At 34.8% G+C, this 23,180-nt stretch overlaps 1 protein-coding gene across 1 annotated transcript; it reads right to left on the reverse strand.

Annotated features, from left to right (window-relative positions):
• Window positions 1-5,586: 5,586 nt before the first annotated feature.
• LUZP4 (leucine zipper protein 4) lies at window positions 5,587-15,194 on the reverse strand. The gene is given in 6 exon segments (XM_090264048.1): window positions 5,587-5,658; window positions 9,326-9,456; window positions 9,458-9,771; window positions 12,265-12,380; window positions 13,516-13,641; window positions 15,149-15,194. Coding segments are annotated over 5 exon segments (705 nt in total). The 3' UTR covers window positions 5,587-5,658; window positions 9,326-9,353.
• Window positions 15,195-23,180: the final 7,986 nt, after the last annotated feature.

The following is a 23,180-nucleotide window of genomic DNA, read 5'->3' on the forward strand; positions in this document are numbered from 1 at the left end:
CAAAACAAGCCTCAAAAAATTCAAGAAAATTGAAATTATATCAAGCATCTTCTCAGATCACAGTGGCTTAGAACTAGAAATCAACCTCAAGGAAAAAACTCAAAAACATTCAAACTCATGGAGAATGAATAACATGCTATTACATAATGAATGGGTTAACAATGACATCAAGAAGAAATCAAAAAGTTTCTGGAAACTAATGATAACGAATACACAACAACCCAAAACTTATGGAATACAGCGAAAGCAGTCCTGAGAAGAAAGTTCATAGCAATACAGGCCTACCTAGAAAAGCTAGAAGAATCTCTAATAAAAAATTTAACCCTACGGCTACAAGAACTAGAGGAAGAACAACAAGCAAAACCTAGATCAAGTAGAAGGAAGGAAATCATCAAGATCAGAGCACAATTAAATGACATAAAGACTAAACTAACAATTCAAAAAATCAACAAAAGTAGGAGCTGGTTCTTTGAAAAGACAAACAAAATTGACAAGCCTTTAACCAGGCTCATGAAGAAAAAAAGAGAGAGGACCCAAATAAATAAAATCAGAAACGAAAGAGGAGAAATCACAACCGACACCACAGAAATACAAAGAATTGTACGAAATTATTACGAACAACTGTATGACAAGAAATTTGACAACCTAGAGGAAATGGACAAATTCCTGAAAACTTATAGTCTTCCCAAACTGAATCAAGAAGAAGCAGAAAGCCTGAATTTTTGTACACCAAAAAATAACAGCTAGTGAAATTGAAGCAGTAATAAAAAAACTCCCAGCACACAAAAGCCCTGGACCGGATGGTTTCACAGGTGAATTCTATAAAACATTTAGGAAAGAACTAACGCCTATCCTCCTCAGACTATTCCAAAAGATCCAAGAAGAGGGAAGACTCCCAAACTCATTCTGTGAAGCCAGTATAACCCTAATTCCAAAACCAGGTCAAGACACAACAAAGAAAGAAAACTACAGGCCAATATCGCTGATGAACATAGATGCTAAAATCCTCAACAAAATATTGGCAAACCGGATCCAGCAACACATTAGAAAGATCATACACCACGATCAAGTGGGATTCATCCCAGGGATGCAAAGATGGTTTAATATTTGCAAATCAATAAACGTAATACACCACATCAACAAAATGAAAGACAAAAACCACATGATCATATCAATAGATGCAGAAAAAGCATTTGATAAAGTACAACACCCATTTATGATGAAAACTCTCAGCAAAATGGGAATAGAGGGAGCATAGCTCAACATAATAAAGGCCATATATGAGAAACCTGAAGCCAACATCATACTCAATGGGCAAAAACTGAGAGCATTCCCCCTGAGGTCAGGAACAAGGCAAGGATGTCCACTTTTTCCACTCCTATTCAACATAGTCTTGGAAGTTCTAGCCACAGCAATCAGACAAGAAAGAGAAATAAAAGGCATCCAAATTGGAAAAGAGGAAGTAAAACTGTCATTATTTGCAGATGACATGATAGTGTACATAGAAAACCCTATAAACTCCACAAAAAAACTACTCGACATAATAAGTGAATTTGGCAAAATAGCAGGGTACAAAGTCAACATTCAGAAATCGAAGGCATTTCTGTACACCAACAATAAAATCTCAGAGATAGAAACTAAAAGAAAAATCTCATTTACCATAGCAACAAAAAAAATAAAGTACCTAGTAATAAACTTAACCAAGGAGGTAAAGACCTGTACTCGGAAAAGTACATAACACTGAAGAAACAAATTAAAGAAGATACAAATAAATGGAAGCATATACCATGCTCATGGATGGGAAGAATCAACATCATTAAAATGTCCATACTACCCAAAGCAATTTATAGATTCAATGCAATCCCTATTAAAATGCCAATGACAATTTTCAAAGACCTAGAACAAATACTTCAAAAACTTATATGGAACCAAAAAAGAGCCTGAATAGCCACAGCAATTTTGAGGTAGAAGAACACAGTAGGAGGAATCACAATACCTGATATCAAACTATACTACAAGGCCACGGTAATCAGAACAGTCTGGTTCTGGCATAAGAACAGACATATAGATCAATGGAACAGAATAGAGAGCCCAGAAATAAACCCAGGTCTATATGGTCAACTAATATTTGACAAAGGGTGAAGGAACATCAAATGCAGTGAAGAGCCTCTTCAACAAATGCTGTTGGGAGAACAGGACAGGGACGTGCAAAAAAATGAAACTAGACCACCAACTTACTCCATACACCAGAATAAACTCAAAATGGATCAAAGACTTAAATGTAAGCCGTGATACCATAAAAGTCCTAGAGGAAAACATAGGCAGGAAAATTTCAGATATCCCGCGTAGTAACATTTTCACTGATATATCTCCTAAGGCAAGGGAAATAAAAGAAAGAATAAACAAATGGGAGTACATCAAACTAAAAAGTTTCTGCTCAGCTAAAGAAAACAGCAGCAAGATGAAAAGGAAACCAACCATATGGGAAAATATATTTGCCAATGAAATCTCAGACAAGGGATTGATCTCCAAAATATATAAAGAACTTATACGACTCAACACCAAAAAGACAGACAACCCAATTAAAAAATGGGCAAAGTACCTGAACAAACACTTCTCCAAAGAGGACATACAGAGGATCCATAGACATATGAAAGAATGCTCAACATCACTAGCCATCAGAGAGATGCAAATAAAAACCACAATGAGATACCACCTCACACCAGTCAGAATGGCCATCATCAACAAATCAACAAACAACCTGTGCTGGCGAGGATGTGGAGAAATGGGAACCCTGGTGCATTGCTGGTAGGAATGCAGACTGGTGCAGCCACTATGGAAAATAGTTTGGAATTTCCTCAAAAAACTAAAAATGAAACTGCCTTTTGAACCAGCAATTCCATCATTAGGATTATATCCGAAAAATCCCGAAACATCAATTCAAAAGAACCTATGCACCCTTATGTTCATAGCAACAGTATTTACAATAGCCAAGTGCTGGAAACATCTTAAGTGCCCACCTGTAGATGAGTGGATCAAAAAACTGTGGTACATTTACACAATGGAGTACTATGTAACAGAAAGAAAGAAGGAACTTCTACTAGTTGCAACAACATGGATGGAACTAGAGAGAATTATGCTTAGCGAAATAAGCCAGACAATGAAAGAAAAATATCTTATGCTGTCACCTATTACAGGAAACTAATGAACAACACAAACAAATGAGCAAAATTTAACCAGAGGTATGTAAACAAGGAGTAGACTAACAGTAACAAGGGAGGAGGCAGGAGGGAGAGAAGGGGTTAAGAAGGGGAAGGGTCTAGTCAAAGAACATGTATAAATGACCCAAGGACATGGACAACTGAGTGGGGACTAAATGTTGGAGAAGGAGGGGACAGGGTGCAAGGAAGCAAGAGGGGGGAAAAAAGTGGGACAACTGTAATGGAAAAATAAACAAAAAAATTCTTAGTGGGGGAAAAACGAAAATATGAAGAATGGAAATGCCAGTTCAGTGAATATTAGAAGGACAAGGATTTTCCTTCACACTGTATATTTTTCTCCCTAACTGATCCCTCCAGAGTTTGGCATTCTAAAGAAGTAAGTAACGACATAAGTTTATTTGCATAAAACTAATAAGACCAGTTGTTAATGGAGGTTTTTTTTTTGTTGTTGTTTTTTTTGTTTGTTTGTTTTATCAAGACGTTGAATGGAATGTCATGCCTAAAGGAGACATGCTTGAGCTCTGGTTGTTACCAAAAAGTCCTGAGGAACTGGCAATGACTTTCGAAGGTAATAAAAGTCCACGAAATAAAAGGCCTGGTACCATTGTTGCTTGTGTGGTCCACAGCAATCTTTCCAGGGAAGGAATGAAGGTTGTTTTCCTGAAAGATGGCTAGAAGGGACCTTAAGGCACAATGGGAAGGGCAAACTGAGGCTCACCCTAATTGTTCCTTGTGTAAGTTCCAGCAAATCAGATCTAAAGTTCATAAGTGATCATTTGCTGCTCTTGTTGTGTTTATGCAAATGAACAGGATAAATTAAAAATGGACTTAATGAAGTCCCTTTAATGACAAGGAGGGTAATAGTAAGGAGAAAAGTTGTGATTCAAGGAAAATCACAATGATCAGTGGTAGAATATAAAGTAGTGCAGCTAACCGTCTTTAAAGTCTCTTTTCATTCAAAATATGTTTTCACTTGAAAGTTAAACTATGTCTGTGGTATCATCAAAGATATTTAATTTACCGGCAAGAAGAATGTCAAATGCCTTGCAACTGAATGTCTTTCCAGTAAGACAATCTTACAGATTTAGAGACTTGTTTGTGGGTTATGCTACATAAATTAACACGTGTTTTTTGTTTTCAAAGGGCAAAAGCCTGTGATCTCATTACCTGAGTGATTGTCTGTACTTATAGGCCTCATTTAATCCTGTCTGCAGCGCTACCTCCTGAGACTCAACGGTTTGGCTGAACTAAGTGGCTGGAACACGATGAGGATGCCAGCCTGTTAAACCAAGCACACTGTTGTCCAGGGACAGCCAACTGACCTGGAGTCTGCACAATCCTTCCCCATGTGGGAAGGTCACCCTCCGCTCCACACCCCCACTCTTATTAGGGATGTCTGGACCCAAGGCTAGGTAGGACAATGACCATGTCCAGCTTGAAGCAGTTAGAGGAGCTTGCGACCTTCGCCCATTGTCCTTTATAATATTATAAAGGTTCTTAATATCTGAGAGGGAGGGATTGTTATTTTTTTATTGTTAAAATAATCAATTAATCATTCATGTATTTAAAAAGAAGAAGAATATATGAAAGGGTGAAGCGGGAGAGCTTCTATGTACAAACCGTGGGCACCAACTTGGGGGGGGATTGCTGAAGGAAGGGGGTGCTGGGTGGAGGGGAGTAAAGGGGAAAAAATTGGAACTATTGTAACAGTATAATCAATAAAATATACTTAAAAAAGAAAAAAATTAAGTATTAGAAATTAGTAACTAAATATTAGGAGCCATATGTACTCAATAATAAATTTTGTTTAAATAATTACGTCAAACCCATGTGTTCTGTATTAAAGATGGACGTTTCTAACACAATAGATTTAATTGACTTAATTAATACACTATTCATTACATTTCTTGTAATTGCTATTCATAGATCACCAGTAAATAAATAATACATAAAATAAAGATAATATCTTGGAGATTCAATGGTTGTAAAAGATTGTTTAAAATAATACATGCTGCTAATAAGTCTTATTTGTATCATCATTCTTTCTCACTCTTGTCTAATGCCCACTTGGAAGCTAAATAATATAACATAGGATGGGGGTAATGGAAGGGAAATGATAACCTTTTGCAAGCAATTATACTTTAAGGCTGACAACTTGACTTATGTAGACATATATGACATATGTGGCTTCTTCCTACATTGATGTTGGTAAGGAGGTTTGAAAATGTACTCAAGTAATTATCAGTGTAAGTAGATGCCAAAACACAAAGAAACAAAGGCTGCAACAATAAAGTCTATTCAAATGAAATGATATATAAAACCACACAGTTTCTGTGACATGAAGTTGAAAGTGCTAATAATTCATCTCCTCATTTCATTAGTTCTTTGCGGCAGCTGTTCTTTCAGGTAGTCATTTCTATTTTTCTTTATAAAATACCTGACATGAATCACAAAAAGCGATACTTTGAAAGGTTATCTTTTATTTTGAAAAAAATTATTATTTAGACTATGTGTCTTCAAGCAGTATTTTTTATTATACATATTTAAAAATTAAATACTATAAAGTATTATTTTATTATACATACTTAAACACCTACTTTAAGACTGGACACTAGATGCAATTAAAATCTAGAATAGTATTTTGGTAAACAAGTTTCAGCTTAGGTGTTAATTATTACTTTCTACATGCATAATAAAGATCAGAAGTTAACCAGGCATATGCTTGAATGTTTTTGTTTCAATGCTGTTTCAGGAGTGATGTCAACAAGATGGACTGAATGTTTTGTTTTCCCCAAATTCATATGTTAAAGACTAACCCCCAAAGTGATGGTATCTGAAGGTGGATCCTCAGAAGGTCATGAGAGTGGTGCCCCTTGATACAATTAATGTCCTTACAAAAAGCAAAATAAACCAGAGTTTGCTCTTTCTCTCTACCATGTGAAAACATAGACAGAAGGTGGCTGGTTGTCTACAAGCCAGGAAGAAAAGTTCTCACCAGAACTGATCCATTCTGACACCCTGATCTCAGACTTCCACCCTACAGAATGTGAGAAATAAATGCCCATTGTTCAAGCCACTTAGACTGTGGTATTTTCTTGTGGATACCCAAGAAGGCTAAATGACAGAAACATGTCATTGAAACATTCAATGGGGCAAAGATGGTTTAATCAATAAATGATGCTGAAGAAACTAGACAGATACATGCAAAAAAAAATGAAACCAGACCACCTTCTTACATCATATACAAGAATAAAATCAACAACTCAAAAAATCTAAAAAAACTGTAGAGATCAGTCTTAAAAAAAAAAAAACAGAGAGAGAATAAACTCAAAATTGATTGAAGACTTAAATATAAGACTTGAAACCATAAAAATCCTAGTAGAAAAAATAGGCAGTGAAATCTCACATTTCTTTCTCTTAGTAATATTTTTCTGATATATATCCTCTGGCAAGGGAAACAAAAGAAGAAATAAACAAATGGGACTATATCAAACTAAAAATTTTTTGCACGGCAAAGTAAACCATCAAGAAAATTAAGAGACAACCTACCGAATGGGAGAGCATATTTGCAAATGATACATCTGATAAGGGGTTAATATCCAGATTTTATAAAGATCTCGTACTACTCAACAGCAAAAAACAACAACAACAACAAAAAACAACCCACAAACAATCCAATTAAAAAAACAGGCAGAGGACCTGCTTGAATAAACATTTCTCCAAAGAGGACATACAAATGGCCAATAGACATATTAAAATATGCTCAATTTCACGAATTATCATAGAAATGCACGTTAAAACCACAATGAGATACCAGCTCACACCTGTCGGAACTGTTACCATCAATAAATCCACAAATGACAATTGCTGGCGAGGATGTGGAGAAAAAGGAGCCCCCATGCACTGCTGGTGGGAAGTGCAGCCACTATGGAAAACTATGGAATTTCTTAAAAAAAAAAAGAACCGCCTCATGACCCACCAATTCCACTTCTGCGGATTTATCTTAAGAAAACTAAAACACTAATCTGAAAGAATATATACACTCCTATGTTCATTGCAGCGTAATTTACAATAGTCAAGCTATGAAAGCAATACAAGTGCCCATCAATAAAAGAGTGGATAAAGAAGTGGTGGTACATATATATGACGAAACATTATTTGGCCAAAAAAAAAAAAAAAAAAAAAGAATGAAATCTTCTGCATTCAATAGCATGGATGGACCTAGAGAATATTATGCTAGGTGAAGTAAGTCAGAAAGAGAAAGAAAAACTCCATATGATTTTACTTATATGTGGAACCTAAAGAACAAAACAGAAACTGACTCATAGATACAGAGAACAAACTGATGGTTGCCAGATGGTAGGGGAGCTGGGGTACTGGGTGAAAATGGTGACGGGATCAAGAAGTACAAATTGGTAATTACAAAATATTCATGAGGATGTAAAGCACTACATGGGGAGTATAGTCAATAATATTGTAATAACTGCGTATGTGGCCAGGTGGGTACTAGACTTATCAGGGGGATCACTTCGTAAATTATATAAATGTCTAATCATTATGCTTTTCAACTGTAATAAAAAAAAACAAAAGTTCGCCTTGAACTCGATGGGAGAGAGAGATCTGGGCCTTGCCTTCTGTCTCCTAGGCAGTCAACTTCACAATAAAAGCCTTTTCTTTTTCTCAATAGCCAATGTGACAGTATTAGCTTCTATGAACGTCAGGCAGTGAGACCTTGCTTGGTGACAAGAGCTTTAGTGGAAGTACTATACCATTTAAAAAAAAGTCGGGTGTAAAATGAAGTAAAATGTGAAAATCCCTGATAAATGCAGAAATATGATTTTTTTGTCATTAAACATATTTAACTTTTTTATAGCAAATTATTTCTATACTCTTGATATAATGAGTGTGAGGCCTTTAGCATTAAAATTGTCCCTACATCAGACATTGTCTATATACACAATAACCCACACATACATTTTGGATATAATTGTTTTTGGCTGACATCAGCAATTCTGTGAAGCTGTTAATATAACTTACAATATTTCACTAGACATTTACAGGCAATGAAAACTGAAGACAATCACTGAGATTTTCAAACTAAAACTAAATTTTTACTCAATTACCTAACCCAGCACAATAAAAGTGTTCTGTGGTTTTAAAAACTCAAATAATCTGCAATACTGTTAAAGTTCTCTGGTTCTTTTGCGAGGGCATACAGCATATAGATACAACACAGTCAAAATATATTTAGAAGGTTAGGCTTGTATGTATGTGGGCATAGAATAGTGTCCTCGCCTGTGGCCTGATTTGAGGAAAGCAGGAAACTTCAACTGCCCAAAGATATACCTCTCATTTGTTTAATGAAGATTCTCTGAAGACTTTAGGAAGAAGACAGAGGAGAAAAATACAGAAATTTGTTATGAGAGATTATATATTATCAACCTATCATAGCTGGTTTGTAGATTAGCTAGCCTAGTAGGTTGGAAGATTCAAAGGGAATGGGACTCTGAGACAGTATATTTCGATGATAGAGGAGGTTCAGTAGGAAAGGCTGAGTACATACAGCTCTGCCTGGAGAAGTTGACCTAGATGGAACAACGTAATTTTAGGGTACATTAGAAAAATGGATGGTACCTAGAGAACATTAGCAAGTTGAAAGAATATTGATCCCATGTATATACCATCACAATTCTATTAATATCTTTGTCCCAATATAATGTCCGTTACAACAAATACACATGTAGCCATTAAAATATAGCTATATAAACTTGGTTCTGGAAAAAGACTTGTTGTAATGCCATTTTTATACATAAATATTTCAATAATGTTATATTTATTTATTATTGATTTACTTTTGTTTTTTAAATTAAAATTAAAAAAATTTTTCATCTGCAGTTGATATTCAATATTATTTTTATTAGTTCCAGGTATATCGTGACTATATTTAAAAAGTGTAAGTTATTTGAAACTTTAGAAGTACATAATATCAACTGATCAAAAGAGTGAATTTATAAAATATAAAGTATGTCTTTACATTTTCACTCACTTAACCCGCTGTACTAACTATTAACTAGTCATTATGTTTTTACCTGTCAAATACATACTTAATTTCGGGTGAAGATCTGATTCTTTCTACTGGTGAGTATCTTTGATATTTCCCTGATTGGCCACGAGATCTCTCTGAGTGGCCATGAGATCTCTCTGAGTGGCGATGGGATCTCTCTGAGTGGCGATGGGATCTCTCTGAGTGGCGATGGGATCTCTCAGAGCGGCCACGAGATCTCTCAGAGTGGCCACGATATCTCTCAGAGCGACCACGAGATCTCTCAGAGTGGCTATGAGATCTTTTTGGGAGGCTAGAAGATTTCTCTAATCGGCCTTGAGGTTTCTTTGGTTGACGATGAGATTTTTCTGAACGGCTTCTAGATCTCTTTGAACGGCATCGATTTTCTTCCAGTTGGCCATGAGATCTTTTCGACTGACGCTGGTTCTCTTTCGATTGGCTTCGATTCCTCTTTGCTTGGGACTTAGAATTATCACTGCACTTCTCCTGCAATAAACCGTAATTTTACAAAACAAATGAAACATATACCCAATGATTATGTCATTTAGTCACAATGATATTTTGTCAAGACCATTTCTATGGGCAACCTTTTTTATTTTTTAAGAATTCTACTGCCCTCACTTTTATAGACTAAAGAGTTTTCAGAACTAATTTATAGAAAGCTCTGATGTCTCGTCACTAGAACAAAGAATATTATGCACATAACACTTTAATAAAATGTTTATATATGGAAAATCAGTTGCTTTACAAATTTGAATATATTCCAAGGTCATGTTCTACCTACCCTTTTCTAGATCTACTTTGTTACCTAAGGAAACAACAGGTTTTGTGACTTTATAGTTAAGGAGAAACAGAATATTTAGTAATATTTTGTAGCACAAACCAAAGGGACGTGTTCAGAATCATACTATTTATTGTTCACTTATCCAGGATCTTTAAAAATAAGTTATGTATCTCTTCAATATAAATTAATATTTAATTCTAGACAGAAAGACAAATAAGGGGAAATGTGGCAATAAAGAAAGCGAAAATTTGGCTTAATACTGTTCAAGTAAATTGGCCTGGCAACAACTCAATCTTTCTACCTTTTCAATTTTTAAACCAAAAAGGCAGTGAATCAGCCAAATGGAAATAATGAAAGCTTTGACAAAGTTGTGTGATTTTGTCTAAATGTAAGAGGATAATGTCCTATGGACTGTGTGAAGAAATCAAGCTTTCCACTAGTAAATATTGCCTGGCAAACAAAACATGCTTAGATCTGGCATTGTGAGTTTCCAGCATAACCCTACCAGAAGCTGGAAGCAATTGTTAAAAGGCATATAGAATATCCATCACATAAAACTTCAGTAAAATCAAGTTATGACAAATTTGTTGCTTTGCTTAAGCATAAAGCCACAGTCCTTTTTTAGCTTTTCTACTGCAAAACATAAATAAAGAGATTGGGTAAAATGCACTTGCACTTCTTATCTCTTTTAAGTGACTGGTATTGGGAGCACAGTGAGTCAGCAGGAAAAATTGAGATCCTTCTCCTAAAGACCCATATGTACCCAAGTACTTTTCCAAAGGGCTTATAGTCTTTTTACAAATGTTTAAATGAAAAATATTTTCATCAAATTGGGTATTACTGATTTCTACCTTTACAAAACAAAATGCATGTTAGTTTTCTTTCCTTATAAATAACGAAAACTAAAACTCTATCAAAAATTTTTGGTGAATAAATACAACGGTATTCTAACAAAATAAGGATTAAAACTTGTGAAGCACAAAACTGGTTTACTAGAATTTTCAAAGCAAGATTGAAAACTGTAATTATTATTCAATTTATTAGGAAATTAATTATACTTAAATTTTAATACAGTTCTTTACTGCAGGGTACTTTTTCCTGGTGGTTTCTGCTATAATAACAGTCTCAAAAATAGGAGAGATAGAAAAATGCTTTTAATCTGAAAATACTGTTTACAGTATTCTTCATTCATTTATTCATCTCAACTATAGCATAGATAAGCTCATGTCCTTCTTTCCAAACTTTATCAAATATCTCCTCACCTTACAGATTAAATGTCATCTCCTCCATCAAACTTTCTCAAGTCCCCCCAATCAGAATGAATTACTGCATCTCTATAATGCATAACTCATACCCTATCAGAACATATATTGAGATCTGCCTAGAATTAAATTTCTTTTCTTTCTCCCCTACCAGCACATATAATATTTGAAGCAGTGCTGTTCTGATACCTGGCATGATGCTTACATAAAAGACATTTAATTAATACTTACTAAATCAATTTAAATTAATCCTCTAAATATTTGAAAATGCAACAGGTTCCCCTCCAAAATAATTGCATTTATATAATTTGGCAAGAATGGTGTAAGCTCCCAGAACCACTATTTTTACTAAATGACCACATAACATCTTTACAAGAATCATGTTATAGGCTAAGTTGAAGCAGTAACATCCATGTTAATTTATGAATCTGGATATGAGCAACTCTCAAATTCCTGCCCAGTGACTGACTCACCTATACAAGTTTAGAGGTGACAGATTTGTACAACTATTGTATTGTCTCAGCCTTTGGTTCCAGAGTATATATCATATCTTATATCATCTGACTTCTAGTTTTTACAATTCATTCACAAAGCTACTAAAACTGCTTATATACTATAACTTAAAATCAAAGACTCTATATGAGGAGAAAAATAATGATGATTGTACAAGACAAATCACGAAACCAATCATCTATTTTGGCATTTTATAAATTCAAAATTTCTAGCAATGACTGAAAATAGCAAAAATGAAATGTTTATTAAAAGTTACAAGAAAAAAAGCAATTAATAAATATTGAGTTTATGTTCTAGGAACCATAAGGAAATACTAAGAAACAATTCTTTCTCTCAAAAAACTTTAAAATAATCCATAATATTAAGAAATATATTAAATGTAGGACCTTTTATATTGGTTAATTCCTGGTATTTATTTACCTTCTTAGTTAAAGACTGCCTGTTTAAAGGCCTTTGTCGAGACTTGAATCCAGAAGGTCTTTGGTATGATTTTTTATCATTTCTTTCCTCAACGATGTTCCCGGATATTGAGGATCCTTTGAAAAATAATTATTTTCTGTATTTTCAGTCAGTAAATTCAACATATCTTCTAGAAGTATTATCTGTGATCTCATTGTTTTAAAGTTACGCACTGGGTTTTACAAAACTTTGATATTTCATTAGTCTGATATCATCTGAGAGTTTCACTGAATTCTAGAACAGTCTTTACCATACTATTTCTACTTGCATACTTTAATATAGGAGTATTCTCTGCATATAATATCTCAAATTTTGTTTCATGTGCTACCAAAGTTGGTGCATATTATCTAAAATAAATTGAAAAATACCCTAATAGAAAAAGGAGAGACGGGGAGAAACTGTCTGCTTTGTATTAATCATGTAAGTATTTGCCTCATTAGCTTTGCTTTGGGTATAAAGAAAGCTTAAGAAATGATCAAAAAATATGGATCTCAAAAAGACTCATAAAGATCAATTTTTATGTTTAGTTAGAAACATGAGAATGGGCTGCCTCCCCATTTTTAGCAGCTTTGCCATTATAATAACCACCACCCAATCTTTTTCTTAAAACCCACTAAGCCACTGAAAGATTCAAATAAACACTCTAATGAAACTAGGTAGGCAACTGGTTGGAGTTAGAGTACACACAATATCAAGATGGTTCCAACCTGCTGAATAGACCATGGAGATTCTTAACTGTTGAAAAGACTTCTCTATTTATGGCAATCTATAGTGCATTCATATTAAAATATGCACATGCACTGACTAATGTGATTAGAGATACAACCAACGTTCTTCATGTTCTTCTGCACTCTACCCTACAGCATTTAGTTTTTTTCAAAATGTGGATGCCACGGTGCCCATATTATTAACTATGCTTTTTCTGTACTGCATCCTAAAAGTGGAATTGGATCAACCGGCCAGACGTGTGAACAAGTACAAAATATTTCTCATTCTCATCCAGCTCTCCCTTAAGGAAGTAACCTATTTAAATTTTTTTCATTTGTCATGGCATAAATTCTTACCAACCCTGCATGCCTACATTTACAAGAAAAATAAAACTAGCAACATAATGAAACCTTAGAACACATTCCAATTTGTAAATTTGCTTATGTAGTTATTCACAAATATTTCAGACTCTTCTTACTATATGTGATTTTTAGTATATTTTACCTCTCTGCTGGCAATGCCCACCAGCATTTGATCGTTCTTTTGAATCTGAGTTATCTTCTTTCTCATTATCCCTTTCATCTTCTTCAAAGTCTGGATATTTTATGTTTCTAAGGATTATAATGTCATCTGTATTAGAAAACACAAAAAATTGGTGACAATGGAAAACGCCAAATTACAACAATGTGTCTGAATGAATAATTTATATTCTACCTCATCATACTTCAGAACATTTTTAAAATTAGTAGCTTTAATAAAATAAAAAATTATATCACTATAATAATAATGAACTTGTAGAACCATAACAAAGATCAAACAATGCAGACATTTTAAGATTAGTTTCCTGGAACAAGAAAGAGAAAAATTCCTGTTAGATTCATAGTAAATTTATTTATGCAAAAAACAAAATACTCTCAAAATAACTTAAGGGGGAAATCACTTAGAAATGATTTCACTAAACATTATTTTAGTTTCAGAGAAACTGAGCAATAGTATCATCCCTGATTAAACAGATCTCAGAAGGGAGGGTTTGGGGGGACTGGAAGAGATTAGTCAAAGAACATATATGCATGTATATGTAGCTCATGGACACAAACAACAATGGGTTGAGGATGGGGAAGGGGGAGATGGGGGACGGTTTGGGTGACAGGGGATAAAAAAGGGGAAGAGGGGGCATCTGTAATACTGTCAACAATAAAACAGGCAGGAAAGGTAGTGCTAAAAAATTGGTTGCAGTTATTTTCTTGAAAAGTAAGAAGGGAAACAGTGGTGATGGACAGTCACAGGTAACACCAAAGAGGTGAAAAACCCAGATTAATGTAGTAGCAAGAAGCAATCAGACACGTTCTTATATATTCACACAGAGAGAGCACTTACATGGCATGATTTGAAGAATGAGAGACAGGTGCAACCTGCTCTAAAAGAGCTCTCCTAACATCTGGGATAAAAAGTTCTAAAAGTTAGACAGTCTATCTACAGATGAAAGTTTACTTGGGTCAAGTTATTTTTAGAAATAAGCACAAACTAGGCATTTGGAAAGAGCTAGAAGTACTAGAATTAAGAAGGGAAGCTGATAAGGGTGCAAAAGAGGAGGCAGTTGGATACCAAAGATTAACTACCCCTTTATTATTTTGCTTAGTACAAGTCCTCTCTCAAGTCTCCAAAACTGTGATTCTGATCATCCTTGAAAAGGCCGTCAACGCCAAGGTAAAAGTCTGTGTAAAGCTCAACAACCAACTGAGTATCATTCCCTGGCAATCCCATTTTATACCTTTGTTCTGTCAGCCTCTCAGCAGTCATTGGCTGTAACATTTCCTGCAGACAAAGTTTTTAATGTTCTGTTCCTTGTATTCCTTATATATTCTTTTTTCTTCTAAATTTGTTTCCCTCTGTTGTTTTCCCCACATTCTACATTTAATGCATGTACAAATCTCTGTACATTTTTTTCCTCATTACACTATAAGGAAGTGTACTAACAGAACATCTTAGAAGACATCACAGGAAGATGTTTAAATTTCCAAACCCTCCCCCTCATCAGCCCTGAAACAATCACTACCCAGTTTACAAGGACCCCTGATAGGAGAGCAACACTTCAGGGAGGAGAAAAGGAAGAGCAAGCTTCTTCCTAAGTGGGTACCTTTCACAATGACATGAAGGAGCGCTCTGGGATCAGTTTGTCCCATGGCACTCATACATCATTTGCAGTGATTTTAAATTTGTCCTGTCCTCAAGTCACCAAAAATAATGGCAAGCTCTGTCTTAAAATCTTATAAGGATTAAATAAAACAGAAAATTTCTCATGCAGATCTACAGCTACAGTTGAGAAACATTTTTCTAATGTTCTATGACAGAGATAGCTGAATGGATCAACTATGTGGATTAATAAAACAATTTTAAGCTGCTTTAAATGGATAGCGCTTTAAAGTTTACAAAGCACTTCCACATAAAAACCCTTGGCACAATACCTGACATACATGAGACAATAAGTGAGACAATAAATGAACAAACATTTATTGAGTGACTCATATATGCCAAGTACTGTGGCCCATGCTTAAAGGTCAGTAGAGATTATCCTCACTTGATTTTTTATAAAGAAGAAATGGACTCAGGAAGATTACATGACTTGATGGCACAAAATCAATGTGTTACCAAGCTGGGACAGATTCTAAGTCTCAGATTCTTGCAACTACATTACACTTTCTCCTTCAAAAGTATAGTTATTGCGCAGGTTAGGAGAGCCGCACCCAGGTTACCGACCATTAATTTAAATTTTCTTAAAAATGGTCACTGTTTTCACCTAGTTTAGACTCATAAGTGATGAACAGAAGCAGCCCTGTAATATGGGTTCAGGTTTAATGACTACACGCCCACAGCTGCTTTATAAAATTAAATTAACAGGAAATTCAATTTTCTTTCTGGTATTTTTCCATTTTTTGTTCTATCTATCCCATTATTGAATTTCACACCAAAGGGAGTGGGGGGCACTTGTGCAAGGAAATATAAGCACACCAAAGAAGAGTGGGGAACAGCATGCTACACAATAGACAGCGGGACTTTGTCCTGACAGTCTGTCACACTGGTAAATGAAATTTTGTTTAAAAGATGAAAAGGATGTCATGGGTTTGTTTCATTACATTACCTCCTAAAGCAGCTTTTCTGAAATAAAACTAAAATGTAACTAACTAAAACATAAAGGTAAGAAGAGGCCTACAATCACCCTGAATCTGGAAATATTAAGCAAGAAAGCACCTAACCTTCATTTTACAAATAAGAAAACCGAGGACTAGAGAGTAAGTAATAGGCCAAAGGTTAGTTAGTGGAAGAACTGGGATTAGGACATAAATCTCCTGATGGAGGGCTTTGAAAGTCATGCTAAGATTTTAAAAGGTTATCCTATAGATCAGTGGTTTTCTACTCTGGCTGTGCACCAAAATCACCTGGAAAATTTTATTTTAAAATACAGAGCCCCTATTCAAGATTATGACTTAGTAGAACTCAAGTGTTTGTATTTTTTCAAAAGTCCTCCAAGTAACTTTGATATTTAACCAAGACTGCAAGCAAGTGCTGTGAGCAATGGAGAGCCTTCAAAGAGCACAGAAATTAGATTATGAAATTGATGGTTTGGGGAATATCAATTTGTGATTGGCAGTAAATTACAGAACAGAGTAAGACTGCAAAAATGAAGACTAATTACTTTCGGGTAGGAGTTGCAATAGTCCAAGCATGAAGAGATAATAGTTGATGCTAATGCAGTGTTGGGGAAAAGAGAAAAGGAAAAACTAGAAGTCCTCTCCAGTCCACCTCAGATCCAATGGGAGAATTGACTGGAGGGGCCTCCACAGCCTCACCCTCTTCTACCCATCCCCTTGCAATCACAAAGCTCTCCCCTGAGAAAGAAAGGGTATTTTAACTGCTCTAACTAAAAATCAGTAACCAAAAGTAAACATAGAGCCTTTCAAATTCCTTACCAGGCACATTCTGTAGGAACAATCACGTATACTTTTCAACAGTTTCAACATTAAAGATAAATTATTATACAAAGCAAAGCCTGTTCTTTCAGAATAACTGTTTCCAAACTATTCTCAGACTCCCTGATGCCAAGGGGGCACAATGAACCAATCTTATCTATACATTCTCTCCACTTAATATAAACTCTCAGTTATTGAAATGTATGTACCCTAACTGAAACTTCTAAAACACCAGATATATATTTGACTCTCATTCTTCTACCTACATAAGAGCTCTAACTTTTCCAAATCACAGCACTGTTTCAAGGCTTCTTGGAGCTCTGCTCTTGGGCATGTCTTCAGTTTGGCCCAAATGAAAAAATATCTCTTTTCTTAATTTACAGAGGTTTAGGTCTTCTTCTCATTGACACTCAAGAACTCACAGCATTCTCAATGAACCATCTGTTTTCAAAGACCTCCACAGGTCACCAAGGAAATGAGGCTGAACTGGTGTTAGAACTTTGGCATGAGAAATGCCTTCCTAGAATTTTCAGTTTTACCTTGTACTACGTTATTACATAAAATATTATTATAAATGATTGTTGCAATCCAAATATCAATGCACCAAATAGACATTTGTGCATTGTTCTAGAAAACTATTCACCCTTTATAATTTTATTTCTGTGGAGGAAATTCTTTATGCGTCCAACATCTGGCATACAAATGAAGTATCAGAACATAGCAACACATTTTGTAGCTGGGAATTGCCTATATATGATTAAGTACCAACTGAGTAACATAGAAACCAAATTCTTGGGCACTGAAGAGAAAAGACAAACTGCTGTGTACAGGAAAAATTGTAAAATTCTTGTGGCCAAGGTGGGTAAGATGGATAGGATTTGAATGAGGGGGAAGGTTCGGGGGTGCTTCAAGAAAGAGAAACAACACAAGAAAAAGTCTAGAGCCAAGAATTAATGAAGTATATTCATGGAAAAGATCAGCTCAGCTAGAATGGAAGATTAGCGTTGGAGAAGTCTGGGGGAAAAGGTTAGAAAAGTCCTGAGTCTATGTACCATGATATATAGTAAGGCATAGGAGTTAAGGCACAAGTAGTGAGGGTTATGAATGGTGGGCGAGGGCAGAATCCCATACAATCTCTAGCACAGTGCCAGGTCAGTCTACCAAATAACAAGCACTTACTGAGAGCATCCTATGTGCTTGGCAGTATGCTAGGTATCATACAAAATCAGGAAATTAAAAGTTTTTTCTTTTTCAGTTACAATTGACATTCAACATTATATTAGTTTCAGGTGTACAGCATAGTGGTTAGACATTTATATAACTTATGAAGAAATCAGGAAACTGATCAATGCTTTTTATATAGAGAAAAACTTTATATTATTACTGCACAGCTATCTGAAAGGAAACCACCATCTTCTCTGCTATTTAATAATTTCTATTTCATTTGATTATCTTCAGAAACTAAGTCCACATTTTAAAGGAAACTCATTTCAGCAAAAACTATAAAGCTGCTTAGACTACAAAAGGAGGTTATTCAAAGAAAAAGTGAATGATAGGCACATTTAATACAACACTTAGTCTTCAAAAGCAAGTGTTTATTTTTTTCCAAGTTGTGCATAGCTCCCAATAAAGTAGAAAACCTTTACAAAACACATGTCTTTTACCTCACCTCTCGTCAAATACCAACCATTCCATTTCTCTTTGCACTTAGAACACTGATATGGTGTCACCTCAGGACAAGCTTGCATGGCATAGTATTCATCTAAACTAATGCAGGGTCCAGATATCAGTATTTAAAATACCAACTGTGATGAAAGTTAAGCGAGTGGGAAATTTTAATCCTAAAAGTGTTTCAAATTCAAAGGGTAGAAAATAAATATACTTCAGCTATAAAATCTTAAACTTTCATTCTATGCTAGATTTTCTGGCAATAAACCTAGTATTTGGGGTTTCATAAGTATTTCATATTAAATTCACAAATATGCAAATTGACAAATAATTGGAAAAATAAATTAGGAAACAATACCTCTTCCTCCAACATAAAAATGTATCATGAGACTAAAAACAATACAAAACAAAAAACTCAGTTATATCCGAAGTGAAAACATCAATAAATTTAGTAATGAAATCCCTTTTAATTCTTTCTCTAAATGGCTCTTTACTTGACTGTTAGGTAACAAGATGATTCTGATGAACAGCCAAGGTGGAGAAACACTGACCTATAGGATAACAGTCACAAATCTCAGCATGACTTTAAAAGCTCTCCCTGATCGGATTTATTTTCTATGCAGTTCTGCCATTAGCTAACCTTCGGTATATCACTTCCCATCTTTGGGCGCAGTTTCCTCATTTGTAAAATGAAGGATTGGCACTTTCCTGCTTAATGTTCCTACTCCAGTTTCAGGGTGATTCTAGGCCTTTTTCTACATTTATATTTTAGTTAATGCTATATTTTACTCTCATCTGTTTAATAAATATTTTAAGTAAACAGAATTGACATTTAATAGTTATTAAAACACTAGAAGGTTTTCTCATATATATGCATGTGACCTGCAAAAAACATTTAATTTTTCTGTTTTGGGTTTTCTTTCCCGTCTGAGTACAGGTGTGTATGTTAAGTGGGCCAAAATTAATAATATATGGTTTAACAACAGAGAAAAAAACATAAAAAACACCAGAGGTCTTGATTTTTCAAACTAATGGCCATTTACAAACTTACTGAAAAACTAAATTATTTTTTAAAAAATCATTTATTTATTTGTTTTGTTTATTTATTTTTAGAGAGAGGGGAGAGGAGAGAGAGAGGGAGAGAAACATCACTGTGTGGTTGCATCTCACTTGCGCCCCCAACTGGGGACCTGATGTGCAACCTAGTCATGTGCCCTGACTGGGAATCGAACCAGTGACACTTGGCTCACAGGCGATGCCTAAATTACTTTTTAAATTGTTTCAGTTATTTACAGTGTTGAAATGTATTGCAGTATTTTTAAAAAGTAAAATTATACACAGTTTTAACCCCTGGATTTTTTAATTCCAGAGACCACCATTTGATTTGTTGCATTGTAATAGAATTGTATAATAATATTAACAGCAAGAAATAAAAGATCTTATCAGATATGATTTAGAAATGAAATTCAATTGCTACTCAGCCTCTCCATAAAGAAGAAAAATGTTTTTGTACTTGGTAAGCTGTGTAAGGATCCTTTCAACATAGTCTCTAAGGTTTTGAAGGTGTCACTAACATAACAATAAACTTTTTCCAGATTCTCATGTCCTTTCCCTTAGTTCTCAGAAATATTGTTACAGAAACATGGTGCTTTATTCATGCTAACCTCTGTAATGGTATTCTTCACTGAATCTATTTGGAGAACACTTAGACAATCTCTCAAAGAGAACAATTTGGCCGAGACTGCACCAAAGAGCCTCAGATTTGAATTTTTGACCTAAGTCAGAAGTACTTAAGTTTCAGAAATATATTGTCAGGGTTGAAGAAAAGCAACATTCCTCACACAATTTAAAATCACACTGTTAAGGGTGAGCTATGAATAATTAAATTTTAATATAAATTATGTAATTAATTTTCATCTGAAAACCATGATTATACTGCTTTGTATTTTAGAACGTGGATTTTTAAATTATAAAAGCAATAGTTCATTACTTGTAAACATTTAAAATACATCTCAAGTTTTATAAACATGGTTTTGCCTTTTTTTTATATACTAAAAATACTAGAAACCTCAAAAAAAAGTGACTTAGGTTCCTCTCAATTTCTGAGAGACTAACTATACATACTTCCTGAACACTTGAAACAACATATAATTGCACATATTCACTTAGCTGCCTCTGCAGCTAGATTATAAGTTATCGGTGTACTAAGTGCCTAACACAATGCTTAACACAGAGTGGATGCTTCATAAATATCTATGAAGCTATGATCTAATACATCTAGCAAGCAAAAAGGGGTTCCTCTCTTTCTCATTTCAGTACTTTTGTTGCCTTAGTATCCTTTAGCTGGTAGTGGTGAACAGGAAAGTGCAGTTCCCATTAAGTTCTTGCTGTTGCCAGCTCCAATTTTGGTCTTATTTTTGCCTTTTATTTCTAAAAACAGATTATAATACCTTTTGCGAATGTTTATTACAGACAAGAACAAAAGTAAATTTGTAGAGCCTTTTCCTGTTTTGGTATCTCATTAAAATAGAAGTAATATTCTTGCATTCAATATAATATAAATAACATTTATTTAAGTATATAAATAATATAAAATAATGTAGGTAAAATAGCAAGTTGCTTTTCTAATGCATATGTGTAATTATCCAACCACAAAGATATCTATTGTTAAAGGTAATATTTTCACCTGAGTATAAACATGGGGAAATTTATTGGAAAAGTATGTATTTCTCATTAACTCATAGAGACATATTTACTCTTCATAATGTATTTTTCTTGGCTTCAAACTGGAAGGGCTTTTAATTACTACTCACAAGTTTTACCTGTTTGCTTGAAAAGATCAAAACCTGGACTCTCATTTGTCCAAAATAGTATAAAGATATGGAGAACAAATGTTTGAGTGTGAAACAGCAACCTCTAAAGATTTTTTTACAACAATATGATTACAAGAATCTACTCTCATGGAAACTCCAACTAACTTACTATACTCCATTCAACGTATTTCCTCAGCCTTTCACATATGATTTGAGCCAATCTTTCCTAAATCAGACTTTCCAATAACCTCCTAGCTGTAATAATATACTTAAATGACAGTGCCTCCTGAATCCTTATTGTCCAAGTTACATCAAACAACCAACACTCCACCCCTCCCACACTGCAGTTTGACAGAGCTTGGCATTATCTACCATTTAAACTGGGGAGAGCAATGGGGGAAAATGGGACAACTGTAATAGAACAACAATAAATTCATTAAAAAGAAAAAAATAAACTAATCTTTCAACTGGTTGTTTTCTCCACTCTGAAGTCTACTACATCACTGAAGTTTAATATCTAAATCCAGAGAGAGAAGGTATCTTACTCCAGCTCGTGAAATTGCTAGCTACCCAATGCTTATGGGGGGGGGCACTTACTTCTTAAGTTATATAAATATTTAATCACTATACTGTATAAATGACACTAGTATAATATTGTATGTCAACTGTAATTTAAAAATACAAAAATTAAAAGTTGCTAGCTACCCAAAAGTGAGGTTTTAGGCTTACTTTCTGAAGTACACAGAGTAAACATTTACTCAACTTTTTTGCACATTACCTGTCTTATTAGCTCATTTAATCCTCAACAACTTTATGATGCAGATACTACTCAATTGAGGAAACTAAGGCTCCAAGAGATCAACCAACTTGCACAAGATCATACAACCACTAAATTTTTGGGACCAGACCAATCTGCAACTGTGGCCCCTATTTCTCTGAATTTTGAGAGAAATCAATTGCTTTAGCTATTTATCAGTTAACTTTTTTTTAAACCTCTATAAGCAGCTGCTAAAACTCCAGTGAAATCAGCACAAAAAAAAAGTGCAGGAAGCAATAGGTGCTATATACTCCCCTCAGTTCTAGAATTTTCCCCATTCAGGGTCTCAGTGACAGGGCAAGGCATAGCTACAGTAAGGCAAGTGGGGCACTCACCTCAGGCATATAATTTAAGGAGGCTCCAAAAAACTCAGTATTCAAAATAAAAATAATATCTAACACGATATTTTCAAAAATAAAAATCAATGCAAGAACTATCTCTGATGACTATCAACAACAACAATAAAAGGCCAGACCAGACCTTGTACTTGCACAACCTTGCCTCACTTGACTCACTCTACTTCCTTTATTTAAAAATTATTTACAGCCTTGCCTGGTGTGGCTCGGTGGATTGAGTGCCGGCCTGTGAACCTAAAGGTCACCAGTTTGATTCCTGGTCAGGGCACATGCCTGCGTTGCAGACCAGGACCCCATTTTGGGATATGTGAGAGGCAACTGATTGATGTTCCCCTTGCACGTCGATGTTTCTCTCCCTCTTCCTCCCTCCCTTCCTCTTTCTCCGAAAATAAATAAATAAAATCTTTCAAAAAAAGTATTTACAAAAAACAGCTGACCAGCCAGAGGGCTGTGCTTTGTCCATTTGATTTTTAAAAATATTTCATTACAATATTATTTGTCTTGATCACTGAATTTTTGGTGTCCTCTTTGAAAATTCTCACCCCTG

The sequence above is a fragment of the Furipterus horrens genome, unplaced genomic scaffold, assembly GCF_987537825.1.
Source record: "Furipterus horrens unplaced genomic scaffold, mFurHor1.1.pri manual_scaffold_17, whole genome shotgun sequence".
NCBI lineage: Eukaryota > Metazoa > Chordata > Mammalia > Chiroptera > Furipteridae > Furipterus > Furipterus horrens.